This window comes from Choloepus didactylus, chromosome 20 (genome assembly GCF_015220235.1).
Source record: "Choloepus didactylus isolate mChoDid1 chromosome 20, mChoDid1.pri, whole genome shotgun sequence".
NCBI classification, from domain to species: Eukaryota; Metazoa; Chordata; class Mammalia; order Pilosa; family Megalonychidae; genus Choloepus; species Choloepus didactylus.
In genome coordinates this window covers 5,852,215-5,872,285 of record NC_051326.1, presented here as the reverse complement: position 1 = coordinate 5,872,285, position 20,071 = coordinate 5,852,215, and the positions used below count along the sequence as shown (strand labels likewise).

General features: G+C 34.9%; 1 protein-coding gene across 2 annotated transcripts in view; it reads left to right on the top strand.

Annotated features, from left to right (window-relative positions):
- SMC6 (structural maintenance of chromosomes 6) overlaps positions 1-20,071 on the top strand; it is a 102,525-nt gene extending 82,454 nt beyond the window's left edge. For both annotated transcript variants that reach the window (XM_037813263.1, XM_037813264.1), the window contains 5 exons: positions 3,416-3,541; positions 8,213-8,318; positions 15,816-15,968; positions 18,663-18,760; positions 19,567-20,071. In XM_037813263.1, the coding sequence (XP_037669191.1) occupies positions 3,416-3,541; positions 8,213-8,318; positions 15,816-15,968; positions 18,663-18,760; positions 19,567-19,681 (598 nt within the window). In that variant the 3' untranslated portion in view covers positions 19,682-20,071. The remainder of the gene's footprint in view (positions 1-3,415; positions 3,542-8,212; positions 8,319-15,815; positions 15,969-18,662; positions 18,761-19,566) is intronic.

Genomic DNA, 20,071 nt, shown 5'->3' with positions numbered 1-20,071 from the left:
TTTTCAAATCCATTAGATTAAATAAAATGAAAAAAAAAAAAAAAAAACCACTGTTGTTCATTGTCAATGAGGTTTTAGTGAAATGGATATTTTCATATATTACTGCTAAAAATGGAAGCTCTAATATAGTGAGAGCACAGGTTCTGAAGCACGAGTCCCTGGGCTTGAATTGTAATTCTACCTCTACCTAATCTCTCGAAAACTTAATTTTCTCATTTATAAAATGGTGTATTTATAGTACTTCCCTTATGAGGTTGTTTTGAAAATTAAATGAGATAATCCATAATTTAAAATCTGGAATAAATAGTAAACATATTGGGTATTTTTATTATTGAAGTCTTTCTGGAAAGCATTTTAAGCAGTACATTTCAAAAGCCTTCAAAAATTTCAGTTTTGGGCTCAGATATTTATTGTAGCATTATTTATAACTGAAAAATTCAAAATAGTGTGCAACAGTAGGTTTATGATTAAATTACAGTGGAAAATTACTTTATGAAGAGCTTTTTATATTAAAAAAGCGGGACTAGGAGTGATCTCAATTCTATTTTCAAAAACATTGGAAAACAATAGGAAGAAACGTCAAAATAGCAAGAGAAATTATTTTGTTTGAAACAAGTAACAGGTCATGTGTTCTAAAAATAAAAACAATGTAATATTACAACAGTGGAAAGTTTCACTTCTCTGTTCTCTATCCGCATCCCTTCTCTCTTTTCTTTCCTTTTATTTGTATTTCATTTTATTAACTTATTAAATAGATATTCAGGGTTTATTCAAATGTAAGGCAATATGAATATATTCTTTTTCATCCTTGCAGATACAAAAGGTAGCACACCAAATAATCTGTTTTACAGGTTGCTTTCTTTAATTTAATGATGTATTTTGGAGATCTCTCCATATCATAGGCGCTTCCTTGTTAGTAAACAGTGAATAACTTTGTGCATTTGCCATTTTATATGTGTGCAGTTTTATCTATAGGATCAACAACTCCATATTGCCAAATTCTCCTTTCCAGGGATTGTACTTATTTTGCACTGCTATCATCCATGTGCTCGAGTGCCTACTTCCTCACAGACTAAATAGTGTGTGATACTTTTAGTTTCTTTTAGCTCATTGATAAGTTTCCCCAAAACAGATATCTTGGTGGAATTTTAATTTGCATTTCTCTTATATTGAATGAGGCTGAACATCTTTTCATGTAAATCCATGAATAATGTAATGAATGATATAAATATAAATGAATACATGTATTCATATATTCATTTATATTTTTTTCTATGAGCTTTTCATGTATTGTTTTCATTTTTCTGTGATTCTTTTTCTTACCAGTTACTAAGAGTTGATGTATTTAAAGAAATCACATTTTAAGAAGTGAATAGCAAGTACTGATTCAGTTTGTCATGTTTTTCTTTTTAATAATCTATAGTGTGTTTTTACCATACAGAAATTTTTATGTAATAATGGTTAATTTTTTCGTTTATGGCTAATGGATTTTGAACTAGTTTTAAAGGTCTTCTCCATTCTAGAACTACAAAAGAATTCACTCATCTTTCTTCTAATTCTATTACAGTTTCATTTTTTAAATATTTTAATTTCATTCATGAATTTTCATGTATTTATACTTACTGTTTTTTAAATTAAACTATTCTTTGAAATAATTGTTGCTTCACATACAGTTATTAAAAAGCATACTTTTAAAATTACTGTGGCTTTATTAATGTATTTTCTGATTCTAATAGTTTTATGAAATTATCCTGAAAAAATCTGCATTCATTTTTCTGTGCAAAAGCTATTTTAATTTCATGTTCTACTAACCACACTGATAAAATATTTTTCTTCCTATCATTTGCCAAATATGATTAATAATTTAAGATGCAGCTAGGCCTCAAACAAAACTTCATTCCTAATGAATTTTCCCATCTGAATTAAGACTATATTGGGTAGAGACATTGCCTGGATTTGGTTGACATAAACTTATATTACATTATTATAAATATTCAAAGTCCTAAGGATCTATATATATTTAGTGTGTAGGCACACACATACTTTATTTTTTTTTCTCATCATTTGAGAGTAGGTTACCTATATCATTATTCTTTACCTCTTTTAATTTCAGCATATGTTTCCTAAGAACAAAAGTACTCTCTAATATACCACAATACAATTTAAAAATGCAGGAATTTTAAAATTGATATAATCTACAGTTTGATTGCAATTTTGTCAATTCTCTGTCTTTCCTCACATATAGGAACCAGTTTAGGATCACACGTTTCATTCGCTTGCCTTTTTTTTTTTTTTTTGAGGTCTTCAATTATACATATGTTGGATATCCTTTATCTTCTTTAGTTACCATTTTGTCTGGCCATTTTAGTGTTTTTTGTTTGTTTTTTAGATTTTGTTTGCTTTTCTTGTTTCTGTTCTCTCTGTTCCATAATGTCTTCTGTGTTGTCTAGTCTTCTTACCTATATATTTTTGTCTACCTTCTTCTCCTTGGGTTCTGCAAGTTCTTACTTCACCACCTCCTCTTGTCTGATTATCATCTTCTGTTGTTTACTTATCTATTCTTTGAGTTCTTTTATTTTTGCTTTGAGATATTCCTTCCTGGTAGCACTTACCTCATGTTGTTTTGTTTTTTGTTGTTATTGTTTTTAATTCATGGTGTTCAATTAGTTTTCATCTGCTTTGTGGCAACTTTCTTTTAAGTTTTCTTTGTAGGAAAATTTTGCAGCTCTTTTATACCTCTTTATTTCATAAATATCTGTGTAGGAATGCTATGCTGATGCCCTTTTTGTTCATTTTTTAATTAGTTGGATTTTCCTGGACTGCTTATTTAAAGGAGAATCATGAGTAGCTATTGGAGGGGAGCCTCAGCCGGGGTTGCCTTTTATAATTTGTTTTTAGGATTTTTGCTCTCTCACCTCAGCAGCAGACTGTTGTTCTCCATAATAGCACTTCTTAGTAGCCATGCCTCCTCTGCCTGCTTGCTCTTATCTTATCAGGAAGAAGGGATTCTCATGCTGACCCTGCATTCTTCTGTTCCCTCATTGGCATCTGTCACTAAGGGAAAGATTTCTTGCCTTCCAGTGTGATCCTTTCACTTTGAAAAGCTGTATATTTGCTGGTAGTTTCTAAGGTGTGCCATCTGTGCCTAGACACTTCCTCATATACTTTGCCTTCTCCAGGGTTTGGGCTTTGTTCCTTCCCAGCCCTACTAGCGGTTATTCCCACTCAGACTAGCACTCTCATTCTGGGTGTGTATTTTGGTTGGCGATTCCTGGGATCTGCTACTTACTGCTCAGCCTCCTCAGCACTCTCTGCACATTCTGTTCTACCTCATTTAATTATATTTGTTATTTTACTTTTCTTTATATTTCTTGTGAATGGTGTTTATTTACTTAATATTTTATTCATAAAATAGGCAGTACCAAGAAGCAAGAGAGACCTATCTTGATCTGGATAATAAAGTAAGGACTCTAAAAAAGTTTATTAAATTACTGGAAGAAATAATGACCCATAGATTCAAAACATATCAGCAGTTCAGAAGGTAAGTGACTTAAGAAAATATTTACCACATTATATATTTGCGTGTTGTCTTTTTTCACATTATCCCATATAAATAACAAAATTACATTAAAAGAGCCTTCTTATTATTCAGTTGTTGAGGAAACTGTCAGTATTGCTTTTTCAGCTAGTACTTAGCATTACTATAATCAGAGAATACTGAGTTTGATGGGACCCTTGTAGCGAGGTAATCTATTGTTTTCACTCTGTTAGATATCCTTCACCTGAAAACTCATAGAAAGATGTTTAATTTCTGCTTAAATAGGTCCTTTGGATGAGAGCTCATTGGTTCTGAAGCAGCCTCTTTCACCCTTGGCCATTGTATCATCTTAAAGCATACATGTTTTTGGAAGGCCCCGTTGAGGCAATATCTCAATTGATTTACCATGATCTACTAAAATGGTGTAGTTCATTGAATACAGAAATTCTGTTCCTGCTGTATCTTCAGTACCTGAAATATAGTAGGAACTTGAAATACAGTAGGAACTTGAAATATATTATTGAACGAATGATTATAGGATCAGGGAAATTGGATATTATAAATGTACTCAGAGTCTCCTCCAAAGAACCTCTTTTATTGCATACATGCGGACTTTCTCTCCTGTGCCCAGCTCTGCAAATAAATTCATCACCACCCCCCACCCCACCCCCACCGTGGGACAGGACTCCCCAGGTGAATGAGTCTCCCAGGCGACGTGGGACATGGATTCCAGGAATGAGCCTGACCCTGGCATTGAGGGGTTCAGAATGCCTTTTTGACCAAAAGGGGATAAAGAAAGACAACAAAGTAAGGTGTCAGTGGCTGAGAGATTCCACATATAGAGTTGAGAGGCTGCCCTGGAGGTTACTCCTATGCAGGCTTCAACTAGATAAGCCACATAGCCTCAGTATTATAAGACCAAGTCAACCATAGTCCCAGAAACCCTAAAGAATACATGTCCCTAGCTGAGACTCTATAAAAAAGTTTCACTCACTAAGTTTCTTCTTCAGAAACTTCAGTCCTCCAGAGTGCTCCTATGCCAGCTAAGTCCCTAAACTCAGAGGCAATAGCCTCTTCAACAACATTAACCAGATGTGTCCCCTTTTCCCATAATGTTGACACCCCTTTTCAACATGAACAAGTTAGGATGGTCACTGCCTAGACAACCCTGAAAATTAGGTAAGTGATTAAAGGAGAGGAAGGGATACCAACAGGCAAGATGGAATTTATCAAAGGATTATCAATACTGACTCTCTATATAATTTTCCTTTTCTTAGTTGCTAGGGTATTAGAATAGCCTATAGAAGGAAAGAATGGACATGGTGGAAGTGTAACCCATAACATTCTTTGAAATTTGCTCCATATCTACTTGTAATTTGAAAGCTATCACCTTCTTGTATAAATGTTATATTTCACAATAAGGAAATAACATACTATGGTGCTGTGACTCATAACAGTTTTGGGAATTTCCTGTATAACTACTTGTTCAATTGTACTTTGAAAGTTATTACCTTTCTGCATGTATGTTATATTTCGCAATAAGGAAATAACTGAAACTGTGAAAAAAAATTCTCAAAAAATAAAAATTACCTTATAAAGTAAAAAATACACACACACACACACACACACACACACACACACACACACACATTCAGAGATGGGCAGACTCATGGTGGTAGATTAACCACAACTAAAATCATAAGCAACAGAAGAGACCAGAGGTTCATAGGTAGAGATAGCTCTTTGATAGACCTGGATCCAACGTAGCCTTATTCCTTCCACTTTTAATTTCTAGCCCCAGTGGCATTCCCTTGGTGATATGCTTTTTAACTGTCCTTATACTCAGAAGTCTGCCATCTTAAGAATGAATATATATATATATATATATATAACGAGAGAGAGAGAGAGAGAGCTCACATATCTCACATATAGAGGGAACTTTAGATAAAGCCATTAAAAGAAACACACTTTGCGTATTTCACCATATTCCTTAACTGAACACTTTGTTAATTTTTGAAATATATTTCAGGTTTATAGGTGTGTTATTAGAATTTCAGTTACTTAATATTCCTTTTTATCCTTTTGAGGTTGCTTTTAAGCTTGATGAGGTGTGGAATTAGTACAGACTTTAGTCAAGGACTCATTTTTTCCTATCCCTGAGGCAATACTCCTCCAAGTGCTCTGTCTGATACCTTGTGAAGTATGAAGTTTTCCATTCTAGACAGTAGAAACATGAACTATTCCTGGGTCTGGGTGAGCTTTAGGGATTATTCCCCTTTCTTCTTTCAGGTGTTTCCCCAGTCTCAGCGGGTAATGTCCTCACACACATACAGTGATCACTACTCAGCTGAAACCCAGGTAGACCCTCTGTGGGTGCCCCAGAGTCCTCTCTATGCAAGTCTTTCCTTTTTTGTCCTCTGCCTTGTGAACTAGGGTCTTCCTTGGCCCCCTTGGTCTCCTAGCTCTGACTTCTCTGTCAGGAAGACTGCCAGACTCAGCCTGGGTCTCCACTTCCCTTTGCTCTTTCCGTAAGTTGTATTATAGGGCAGTCGTAGAGCTCATCCCAGTTTTTCTCTTCTTTGGAAATTTTTGCCCTGCACTGTCTGATACCAAAGTTTGAAAACTCTTCTCTTTGTTTTTATATATTTTTCCTAGATTTTTAGCTGTTTCGGGCACAAGAGTAAATCCAGTTCCTATTACTGTATCTATTCCATAAGCAGAAGTACCATTTGTTTTTCTATCATTATCCAGAAAATTTTTATTTAAAGTGTTTCCCACAAATGTATTGATTTTATAGTTGATATGTTTCTTATCCACTGACATGTACTATATTGTTTACCCAGTCTTTGGTGGATTGTAAGGATGATCAAAAGTTTTAAATCCTTCATTTCTTTACTCTGGAGAAACTTGCCTTTTTATTGAGGAACAGTTTCCTAGACATCCGGTGAATGGGAAAATTGAAAAATACATATCATTATTGAAAGAAAGAAAAATTAAAGCCTATATTATGAAGTTGAATGGCAGCCAGAAGCATGCCTTCATACCTTTAATTTAATAAAAAGTTCTGAAAAGTGGTTGCTGTGGCAGCAAAAAATAAAAATAAAACAAACCTCAAGGATCTCAGTATTTTCTAGTATGGGGATTTAATGTGGTTTAAGAATTACAGAGCGGATTTAGAAGGGAAAGGAATAAAATGATACTCTGGGGAAATGAATGAACCTTAGGCTCATTAAAGAGCAAAGATGTTAAGGAAAATATCCAGTTACTTGGCACCCAGATCTTATTTTCTAGATGCCATTTTCCAGTAAAAGGAACCAAGGCTCCTCGGATTCCACAACTGGGCATGGATGGTGCAGGATGAGACTCTTGCTCTGCCAGAAAATAATTTAAATACACACACACACACACACACACAAAAAAAAACAGATGTGGTTCATGATAAAGTGACCCAGGAGCCAGCTTGAGGGGATTCCCACTGGCAAAATCTGGGACAATTAAAGATCAAAGTCAATAAGGACAGTAATAGAGGGTAACACAAAGAATAAAATAGGAATCTTTGAGCCCATACTGATAAATAGAAAGGTAGGTAAGTAATAATTGAATAAGGGAAAGTCCTTCCTTTCAGTAGAATGCCAGCTAGTAAATAGAGAAGGAATTAAGGAGCTCACATTGTACCAGGCAATTATAAGGCATATAGGTACAAAAATGAGTTAAGAGATTATCCTTACTGTTATTGCTCACTCTTGACATTGGAGGAGACAGACAGATGAATAGGTGGTTTACCCATTTTATCCCCACTGGAGTGTAAGCGTCTCAAGGATAAGGTTTATGTCTCATATGTTAGTGTAATACCCATAACATTCTTTGAAATTACCTATATAACCACTCTTTAAATCATACTTTGAAAGTTATCACTATTCTGTATATATGTAAATTTCACAATAAAAAATGTATTTTAAAAATAATGTATGGGTATATTCTCCTCATAAAAAACTTAAAACGCTGTGGGTAAGGCTTAAGTCCCTTATAGCCACCACCCACAGTTGGATTCTCTTTTCCCTTGCCCAAGGATAGCAAATGTGATCAACTTTGTGTATATAATTCAGTCTTTATTTAATACTTTTGTATATGAATATATGTCCCTATAGAATTTTGGTATTTTACTTTTTACAATGTATCATACTATGCTTATTTACCTGCAGCTTGACTTTTAAACTCAGCAATATTCCTAGCAATTTATTCACATTGATACATGTACATCTACCTACTCTTAACAGGTTGTATAATATGTGTAAATGGTACCACTTTTTACTTAGGACATTGTCCAAAATGATTGTCACTCATGTTGCTTCCAGTTTTCACTGCTTTTGATCAGGATTGCTTATATGTTCCTTTAATTTTAAATAAGTAAATGGACTTAAGGGATTAATAATAAAACTTACTCTTTTTAATGTCAGAAAAAGTAAATGAACTAACTGGTAAAAATGTGGGCATATATAAATGAAAAGAAATAGGCAGAGGGAAAAATCTACCTAAAATACCACCAATTAAGTGGGCAACCAATGTTAATATTTTGGCATATTTTTGACTAGTCTTCTCACATGCTTAGTTCATATTGAATATGCAGTACTGTATTTTTATCTTCTTTAACATGCATAATTTCTTTATTTCAAGATGTTTGACCCTGCGATGCAAATTGTACTTTGACAATTTATTATCCCAGCGGGCCTATTGTGGAAAGATGAATTTTGACCACAAAAATGAAACTCTTACTATATCAGTAAGTATTTCAACTCTTTGTATCTTAATTGTTAGGAAAATTAGCTGTTTCTTTTCTTTTGAGGAAACATTGATAAACATTGATAAACTTTAGCTTGTTATCTTTGAAAGACAAAAGAATTTATTTTGAGTTAAGGATGCTCTTTGCCAGATTGTTGAAAATTATCTTGTTATGTTTAGCTTTTTTTCCCCCTCAACCAACCAATTATGATGGTAATTAGGAATTTTATTTTTTCACAAGTGTTTACCTTCTCTTTTCACTCACTGATTTGTTTTTTAAATTGATGCAGCATTTTAAATTATGTAGGTCATTATAGAAAGTCCATAGTCTCTGTTCTCAGTAAGCCAAAAAATGGATATCTCAAAGAATGTTCCACTCCATGTAATTGTTTCTAGATATGGCCTCTTTTGAATAAAGAAAGTTACCGCGTGAACCCAACTTTGTGGAGTCTGTGGCAGTGGATTCTTTTATACTCACATGCATTAAAAGAAGGAATTGGGGATATATGACATTAAAAATTGTGCCGTGAGGAGGGCAAGAGCAGCTAGCTACTAGAAATAATCTCGGGCAAAAGTTTCAGTTAATCGCTTATATCAGTTGACATAAATTTTATCCTTCCATTTTAATACCTGGAATAAATGTTAGTCGTTAGGAACATCTTAGTTGTTTGGAAACTGCATATTAACCAAATTAGAAAAACTTTATCTTCCCTTTGTTTAAATTTCTGCCAATAAATTTAAAAATACTGAAATCGTATTATGCGTATTTTCCGACTACAATGGAATGAAGATAGAAATCAATAACAGAGGAAGAAATGGAAAATTCACAACATGTGGAAATTTAAAAAAAACATACTCAAACAATGGGTGGGTTTAAGAGGAAATCAGAAGAGAAATTGGGAAATATCTTGGGGCGAATGAAAATGAAAATACAACATACCAAAGCATGTGGGATGCAGAGAAGACAGTGCTGAGAGGGAAATTTATAGCCCTAAATGCTTACATTAAAAATGAAGAAAGACTTCACATGAGAAACCTAACCTGAAAACTGGAACAACCTGAAAAAGAAGAGTAAACTAAACAAAAAGTGAGCAGAAGGAAAAAAATAACAAAGGTTTGAGTGGAGATAAATGAAATGGAAAACAGAGAAACAATAGAATCAACAAAAGCAAAAGTTAATTCTTTGAAAAGATCAAAGAAACAAAGAGGAGAAGGAAACAAAAAAACCAAAATCAGAAATGAAAAGGGGAACATTAGTACTGGCACACTGAAATAAAAAGGATAGTAAGAGGACACTTTGAACAACTATATGCCAATAAATTAGATAACCTAGATAAAGTAGGCAAATTCTTAGAAACCCAAAGCTACCTATATTGACTCAACTAGAAATAGAGGATCTCAACAATTACTAATAAAGAGATTGAATCAACGGTCAAAAACCTCCCAACAAAGAAAAGCCCTGGACCAGATGGCTTCATAGGAGAATTCTACTAACATTGTAAGGAGACTTAACTACCTCCATTTCTGCTCAAACTCCTCCAAAAACTTGCAGAGGAGGAAACACTCCTTAACTCATTCTATGAGGCCAACATCACCCTCATACCAAAACCCTGGGTAAAGATACCACAATATAAGAAAACTACAGAACACTCTCTCTTACAAATATAGATGCAGAAATCCTCAACAGAATACTAGCAAACAGAATTCAAAAGCTTATTAAAAGAATTATATACCATGATTGAGTGGGATTTATCCCTGGTATGCAAGGTTGGTTCAACATAAGAAAATCAATTACTGTAATGCACCACATTAACAGAATGAAGGGGAAAAAGCACATGATCATCTCAATTGTTAGAGAAAAGGCATTTGGCAAAATACAGTACCCTTTCTTGATAAAAACACTTAGAACATTAGGAATAGAAGAAACTTCCTCAACATGATAAAGGCATATATGAAAAGCCCACAGCTAGCATTCTACTTAATGGTGAAAGACTGAGAGCTTTCCCTCTGAGATCAGGAACAAGACAAAGATGCCCACATTGTATGGAAGTTCTTGCCAGCGCAGTTAGTTAAGAAACAGAAATAAAAGGCATCCGAACTTTTCCTATTTGCAGACTATATGATCTTATGTACAGAAAATCCTGAAAAATCCACAACAAAGCTCCTAGAGCTAATAAAAGAATTCAGCAAAGTGGCAGGGTACAAGATCAGCACCCCAAGTCAGAAGTGTTTCTATACACAAGCAATGAGCAATCAAAAAAAGAACTCAAGAAAAAGATTCCGTTCATAATAGCAACTAAAAGAATCAAACAACTAGGAATAAATCTAACCAAGGATGTAAAGGACTTGTCCACAGAAAACTACGAAATACTGCTAAAAGAAATCAAAGAAGACCTAAATAAATGGAAGGTTATTTGTGTTCATGGGTTGGAAGACTAAATAGCATTAAGATGTCAGTCCTCCCCAAAGCAATATATAGGTCCAATGCAATCCCAGTAAAAATTCCAACAACCTTCTTTAGAGAAATGGAAAAGCCAATCATCCAATTTATATGGAAGAGTAAGGGGCCCCGAATAGCTAAAGCCATCAAGAACTAAGAAGAACGAAGTTGGAGGAATCATACTTCCCGACCTTAAAACTTATTACAAATCCACAGTAATCAAAACATGATGGTACTCCCACAAGGACAGACATATAGACCAATGGAATAAACTTGAGAGTTCAGAATTTAACCCTCACGTTTATGGCCAAATGATTTTTGACAAAAGGGTAAAGACCACTCAATTGGGAAAGAATAGTCTCTTCAACAAATGGTGCTGAGAGAACTGGATCTCCATTTGGAACAAAAGGAAGGATGATCCCTACTTCACACATGTTCAGAAATCAATTCAAAATGGATCAAAAACCTTAACGTAAGAAGTAGAACTATCAAACTCCTCTAAGAAAACGAAGGGAATCGTCTTCAGGACCTTGTGTTAGGCAGTGGTTTCTTAGACTTGACACTGATAGCAAAAGAAGAAAAAATAGATAAATGGGACATCATCAAAATTAAAATGTTTTATTCCTCAAGGGATTTTAACACAAAAGTAAAATGACAACTACACAATGGGAGAAAATATTTGAAAACCACATATTTGATAAAGGTTTAATATACAGAATATGTAAAGATACTTAACAAAAAGGCAACCCAGTTTTAAAGTTAGCAAAGACTTGAATAGATATCTTTCCAAAGAAGATGTACAGATGGCCAGAAAGCTCTTGAAAAGATGCTCAATATCATTAGCCATTAGGGAAATGCAAATCAAAACCAGTAAGAGATTCCGTATTATACCCATTAGAATGGCTGCCTTTAAAAAATGCAAAATAACAGGTATTGGAGAGGATGCAGAGAAATAGGATCACTCATTCATTGCTGGTCCAGTGTAAAAGGATGCAGCTGCTGTGGAAGACAGTTTTGTGGTTCCTCAGAAAGTTAAGGACAGAAATACCATATGACCCAGCAATCCCACTACTAATTATATATCCAAAAGAATTGAATGCAGGGATTCAAACAGATACATGCACACCAATGTTCATAGCGACACTATTCACAATTGCCAAAAGATGGAAGCAACCCAGGGGTCCATGAACTAATGAATGAATAAATAAAATGAGGTATATACATGCAATGGAATATTATTCACGTGTAAAAATGAAGTCCTGATAAATGCAACAACATGGATGAACCTTGAAGACATCTTGTTGAGTGAAATAAGCCAGACACAAAGGGACAAATAATGTATGATATCACTTTTTTGAAACAACTAGAATAAGCAAACTCACAGAGTCAGAATGTAGAATATAGGTTACCAGGGGATGGGGTGGGGTAAGGAATGTGAAGTTAGGGCTTGAAACGTACAGGGTTCCCGTTTGGCATGACGGAAATGTTTTGGTAACAGTTGGTGGTGATTGTAGCACAACACTGTGAGTGCAGTTGACAGCAGTGAAATATACATCTAAATATGATTAAAAGGAGAAATGTTAGATTGTATGTATGGTAATAGAATAAAAATTCTTTTTAAATCCATGGAACTACACCACACAAACAGTGAGCTCTAAGTTAAATCATGAACTTTCATATACAGTGATTAAAATGTGCTATCCATCAATTGTAACATATCTTCCACACCAGTGCAAGGTGTTTGTGGTAGTGTGTTATATGGGAATCTTGTGTTTTATTAGAAACCTACAGCTTCTCTAATAAAACAAAAAATTGAGCAAACCAGTATTATAGGGAGACTTCCTTAATATGATAAGGGGTATCTACAAGAAACCCTTATCATACAGCAAGCATGGTTCTTAATGTTGACCTATTAAACACTTTCCTTCCAGGTTGGGAATGGACAAGGCTATCTGCTATCACTACTTCTATGCAGCATTTTACTGGATGTCCTTGCAAAGTTAGTAGGTCCAGAAAAAATGAAACATTGGAAGTGAAGTAAAACTATCATGTTACGGAGATGATGTAATTCTGCATGTAGAAAGTCCAAAAGGATGTGCAAATGATCAAAATTCATAAATTAACTTAGCACTTTCACTAAGATACAAGGTTGATATACAAAAAGAAATTGAACTCTTTATGTCTATTATCAAAAAACAGTTGGGAAACAAAGTATATATAATAACACCAAAAATGTGAGGTGGAAATAAACCTGACATTTACACTGAAAACTACAAAACGTTGCTGAGGGAAATTTTTTTAAAATCCTTTATGAGGGCTACACCATGTTCGGGGAGTGGGGAAGCCTCAATATTATGATTTCAGTTCTTGCCAAATAGATCTCTGGATTTAGAACGATCTCAGTGTCTTTGTGAGGCTTTTGTGGAAATTGACAAACTGATTCTAAAATGGATATAAAAATGCAAAGGTCTCAGGATGTTTAAATTTATTCTGAAGCTGTAATTATTAAATACTGTGTTATTGACATGAAAAGGGACACATAAACCAGAGAAACAGTATAAAGAACCCAGTGACAGACCATACCTATGTGGTTACCTGGTTTACAACAAAGACTCCACTGCAGACTAGTGGGAAAAGGTTCGTCCTTTTATAAATGGTGTTGATTCAAATTCAGTATCCTTTTGGTAAAAGAAATAAAATAACAAACAAATAAACCAACAAATTTTATCCCTGCCTCATATTGTATATAAAATGTAATTTGGAAATGGATCATAAAATTAAATGTAAAACAATAAAGCTTCTAGTAGAAAAGAGAATATCTTCATGTTCCTTTATGAAGATTTTCCAAACAGGACACAAAAACTACCCAAAAGAAAGATTGATAATTTTGACTTCATTAAAATTAAGAACTTCTCTTCATTCACAGCAACATTAAAAGACTGGTAAGACACGCTACAGAATGGGAATAGATATTTGCAATGCATATATTCAATAATGGGCTCATCCCAAATATTTAAAGAACTGACTATAATTAAAAAGACAATTCATTTAAAAATGGTCAAAAGCGTAAACAAATTTCATCGATTAAGATACCCAAATGGCAAATAATCACATGAAAAAGTGCTCAGAATTGTTTGTCTTCAGAGAAATACAAGTTTATGCCGCAAGAAGTTACTGTGACAACCCTATTAGTATGGCTAAAGTTAACAATACTGACATCTTGTGTGCTGTGGATGTGGAGTTCTCATGTAGCTGGGGGGAGGATAATTTGGTAGAACTAATTTGGAAATCTGTCTGACATTGTTAAAGGAATGAGAATAAGCCCAAGAGAAATGAGTGCTTATGTCTACAAAAAAGATACATTTGATAATACTCGTAGGGGTTTTATCCATAATAGCCAAAAACTGAAACAATCCATGTATCTACCCACAATTAAATAGGTAAATCAAATTATGGTATTTTCACATAATGGGATAATGAGAGGAATGAAAATGAATACAAAACAACATAGGTGAGTTTCATTGGCAATGGTTAGTGGAAGAGGCCATATGCAGGAGGGTACATGCAAAGTACATACACAAGAGTACGTATGAAATGTAAACATGAAGTTCAAAATACGGTTAAGGCTAATATATGGTGATGAAGGTCAGGATAGTATTTACCTTTTGAGGGTGGTAGGGGGGCATACTGACTGTGAGAGGACAGGAGGTCTGAGATGGCTGGGAGTGTTCCTCTGGGTCTGAGTAGTAGTAGTTCCCAGGTGTGTGTGTGTATGTGCGTGTAAAAATTATTTGAGCTATATATGCTCTTTACTTTGTAGAAATTATATCTTAATAAAAATGGAAAAAAGAAAGTATTGGTAGTATTTGAATAATTTATCTCGGGCTAACTGCACAAGACAACTCAGGCTAGACTTTCTGACATTATCATCCTTGTTATTCAAAAGGTATTATTGCTTTAATTAAGTATCTGTAAGTTATCCTGTCTTCATTTTACAAATAAGGAAAGTCCCATGTAAGTAATAGACTAAGGGCATTAGATCTCTACAATTCATCTAGGACTACATTCCTTAGATTTATACCAAGTATAGTTTTGGGGCAAGGCATTGCATCCTGGTATTTATTTTCTTCTTAGTTCTTGCTGTTACGTTTTTTGCTTGTTTGTTTGGTTTGTTTTTTTGCTACTTATGTTAATGTTGCTTTTACATTTGAGTTTTCATAGAAGATTTAGATTTTTAGATAATAAATACAAAATTTCATTGTATGTTTAAAAATTTAGAATATTTATAACCCTTAGAACCTTAAAAAATAATGTTCACTTGAGAGCTATATAATTTTTCAAATAGTGGACTGGAAATATTTGAGATGTTTCTGCTAATGATATAAAACTGGTTAATTTTCACCTTGTAGACATAGATGTATATCTGGAATTCTGACATAAAAACATAGTATCTCCTAATGGTATATTTTGAATTATCAGGAAATAGTATGAAAAAATTATTAATTATTAATTTCAGTACTTTTTTATTGTAAAGAAGTTTTGTTTGTTTTAGAAGTTGTCATTACAGCATCGATTTTTTTTTTAAACACTGTTTCAATCCATGGCTGCTTTTATTCTTTTAGGTGAGCCTCTTCAGTGTCCTTTTCCCATCCAGTGATTACTTTTTTAGCTGTTTTGACCACTAGATGTCATTGTAATTCAAGGAACAAAAGATTAATTCAGCATTTGTAAACTTTGAAACTGTAGCAGCTTCAGAAGGGCTAATTTCAGTTAACTAACTTATTTTTGATTACTGATGTTTACCTAACATTGGCACCAATATTTAAACCTTTGGAATTTTAGTATGTTAGATTCAGTTATGGTGAGAAAAAGTTTTCAATTTCATTCTCTTGTAATAAACTAACAGAACATCAAAAAACAGCATTATATTTAAAATGGAATAGATGACATTTCCATTTCATGAAATGATTTCACTTTTACTTTTTTTAAAACTAAAGAACTTAACCTGGCTTCTTCTATACTTACTTTTTTGTTCCTTGCTAAATCGTTCTCTTCAAGGTTCAGCCTGGAGAGGGAAACAGAGCAGCTTTCAACGACATGAGGGCCTTGTCTGGAGGTGAACGTTCTTTCTCCACGGTTTGCTTCATTCTTTCTCTGTGGTCCATTGCTGAATCCCCTTTCAGATGCCTGGATGAGTTTGATGTCTACATGGTATTGTTAAAATTTAAATTCTCTATTTTTTGTTGTTGTTTTTGTTTGAAATATACATTTTGAAAGGAAGCAGTTGTTCCTTTAGTTTTACCCAAACCAGAAAGATCCTGCCCTGACATTTGAGTCTGCGGTAGGGTGTATGGAAAAACTAAAGAATTCTGGTTACTTCCTTTGCCCCCACACATCACCTATAGTGACCCAGGCCTGGATTCCATCCCCTTTCTCCCCTTCTGGATAGCCTTACTTTCCATGAGATATCCTCACTCTCCTTCATCTCTTCCTTAGTTTACCTCCATTAACCTATAAATGTGTTCAGGCTCTTCCGTTTTAATGCAAAGTTATAACCAATTTAGCCAGTTCACCCTCCCTTGCTCCAACTCCTTGCCTTTTCTCATTTTGTTGTCCTTAAATGTCTGAGGTCTTCTTGTTTGTTTTCTGTAAAGTTGCTGATTTTCCTGGATACTGTACCTACCCACCCCACCCTCCACATACACACTCTTGACACACTTCCCAAAACTACTACTCTCATTTACATTTCTACCAATCAACACACAAAGTATCTCTCTTACATTCCAGCCCCATGTGCCCACCTATCTGCTGGACGTCATCTAGCAAACCACCGTTTCAAATTGAGCATGTCAGAGACCGAATTTATCTTCTCAAAGCCTCTTTCTTTTTCTGAACCCCCTACTTTGATTAGTGGTGAACTGCCATTACCAGCCCAATCACTTAACTTCAAAATCTGTGATTTTTCTGTGATTCTTCCTTCCTTTTTGCTCCCTCATTAAGTTTGATATTGAATTTTGCCCTGTTCTGCTTCCTCACTGGAACCGTCTCCTTGCCTCTTCCTGTTTTGATAGCCTCCTATCCACACTCCCCGACTGCAATCTTGCTTCTCCTTCCAGTCCATCCTCTACCTTTTTGCCAAGTGTGTATTTCTAAACTAAATCTGTTTGTGATTAGTCACCTGCTTAAAACCCTTCAGTGTTTAGCTAGTCTGTGAGATAAATGTTTAATTCTGTAGAGTAACTTTAAGACCCTTCTTTATATGTCACCTGCCTACTTTTTCAGCTGCTCAGAGCTATTTGTGACTTTCTAAACCCACTGTGCCTTCTCCTTTTACACCCCTGTGCCTCTGCCTGGAATGCCCGTTTCCATTGTCTTGTCACACTCCGGCTTCATCTTTTAAGACTTGGTTCACGTATCCCCTTTATGACCACCATCCACTGTCAGACGGGCTTAGGACCCTCTCAGAGTCCCTCAACACCACCTGTATCAACTTATACTAAAATAGTAGTTTCATGCCATTATAGTCACCTCTTTTCATGTTTCAATCTCCCACCAGACTAAGCTTTTTGAGGTTATGGACTCTGTCTTAATCATACCTGTACCCCCTAATGCTTACCCTGTAATAAGCATGTAGCAAATATTACACATGAATCAGAATTTATACTTCCAAATGAGTGTTGTACAATTGTGCACTGTCATTTTTTTCCTGATACCATTCCTGAAATGGGTCAGAAATTCTTGAGAATTGGCTTCCAGTCATCGGAGATCACTCTTTCCGTGCCATGTTTTTATCCAGAATACCACTGTGCAGTGTAATTGTCCATCTTATTTGTCAAATTTAATTCGGAACAGCATCTTTCACTTTTAGAAATTTAGAGCTGTGCAGTTAGAATGGGATCTGTCTCCTTTTAAAATTTGGAGAGAGGAATGTCCCCAAGGTCCAAGAGCCACTCCAGAGGAAGCAAATGCAGGTTCTTTGGTGCATTGGTGGCTTTGTTATTAAATGATAGGCCTCCGTGCAACAGTTGCTGTGAAAGGGCCATATTAATTTTGAGCAAGGTCTGGTTGTTTCTGTTAACTTCAAGTTAATTGCTTTACGGATATACCTGGTAGAAGAATTTATATAAGAGCCAGTGAACAATGTAGGCAGGATTCGGGTACCTGTTGGCCTCCAGAGCCCACTAGGCTGTTCTGCCACCTGACCTGCAAAAGTACTTGTGCTTTCATTGTCTGTGTTTTCAATTTTCATGAGTTTTCAAAGAAGGGTACTTGGATTTTCTTCTTTTTATGTTATTTAACTCAGAAAATGTAAGCATAGAGTTAAATTCATTTAATTTCAAAGCCTATTATAATTAAACAAAACAGTTCTTTTTCTGTACACTGATGTGCAATTTAACTTAAAGAGTCAGTCAATAAATTGGTCTGTAAATTCACATTGGTTTACCTTGTACAAAATGTAGAAAGAAGGCAGTAGTGGCAGGGCCGCTGAGTTGTTAAAAACGCCTTAATCATTGGGGGAAATTTGAGAGCCTTAATAAATTTGAGACTATACACTTCAGTTATGATTATCCTCAGTGATTAACCATTACTGTATAACTTAGATTCACTGTATATTTAGTTGCATCTTTTAAATATTTTCTGGTTATTTCAATTTCCAAGTGTATTTGAGAGAAGGGGGTTATACGCCAACTACTTTGACTATAGAAATTGCTAGAAGATGTATTAGTTCAGTTACTTTTCCCTAATAATCCCTGATACTGTTTTTACCGTTATGAATCCTTGGCATCATAGATAAGGTGACGGGTGGACCTGGCTGGGAGTCCAGGTCTCTGCCAGCCAGCCGAGTGTTGCCCTTGCCGACACGTGACTGGCAGGTTAGTGGCCCTGACCTTCGCTGTGTTCCAGGACATGGTTAACAGGAGAATCGCGATGGACATGATCCTCAAGATGGCAGATTCTCAGCGTTTCCGACAGTTCATCCTGCTGACTCCTCAGAGTATGAGGTAACTTGTAGTAAGTCTTCTGTGAATATAAATAGGAAACATATAAAAGGGAGGAGAAACATTTTATAATCTTAATTTTTAAATGCAAATGTGTGAAAGACCAGTAGAGAAAAATTAGCCTGTGTACTAGTTCAAGATTTAAGATGATTTTGCCTTTTTTAGATGTTTACAATGTCGTGTCATCTCCCTTCCATAACTGAAGCAAGTTGATTTGAATATGATTGTTGACCTGTTACTCTTTCTATCAAGACCAAGTATGATAAAGTAGTTTATTAATTCTGGTTAGACTAAAAATAATGATTCATGGTTTCCCTAGTCTGGCTCTTTTCTGGGTGACGTGCACATACCAGTCTTTCTAAATAGCTCTGCTCTGCCATCGGTCAGCATTTACTGGGGTGCCTGCGAGGTGTCAGGCGTGTGTCCCTTAGAGGAGCTGTTCCATCTCTGCAATGGCCATTGATGGTGTAGGGATATGAATGTGTGCCTGGGAGTAATCAGGTAATGCCTTCCTGGCTAGAGAAGAATAAGAGTGAGAAATAGATAATAGGTAAATCTCCTTCACATTCCTTTTCCTCTGCACTGAAAACCCATGGCATCTAACAGGGAGTTATTTTTTTTTTTTTTTACAAAAAAAGCAAATTATTTCCTTATTACAAATTGTATTTCTTCTAGAACTCTAGATATTAGATGTATCCCCCTAATAGCAGATAAAAACCATTTAAATTTATATTTTCTTAGGGTGGCATTAGAATTCTTTTAAATATGAAAAACTTTCTTGGAAATTTGAGTAATTTTGTTTCCTCTAGCTCACTTCCTTCAAGTAGACTGATTAGAATTCTTCGAATGTCTGATCCAGAAAGAGGACAAACTACTTTGCCTTTCCGACCTGTGACTCAAGACGACGACGATGATCGAGGTTGAGTTTGTAACTGAATATACGTGTCCTCGTGTTGAAGGATTTGTAAAGGGGAAAAAAATTCAGGACTATTTGATGAAGTAAAATGACACTGAACATATTTCTAAAATAATAAAAAAAACCTCCCTTGTGTTTATGACCACAATAAAATGTGTAAATAAGCCTAGAAAACTAACAATAACCAGCAATTTAAAATTACAGTTACTTTAAATTTGAGAAAATCAACTTCATAGTACTGGTTTTAAATCTTAAGTTTGGTTTTTTTTAGCCGTCTACTTTTATAGATTATTTTTCAGCTGTAAACTTTTGTACATATGTACATGTACATATCTGTTTAGTTTGGGTTCATTTCTACTGTATTTTGTAAGAATAAAAATAAAAATTTGAGCACCTGA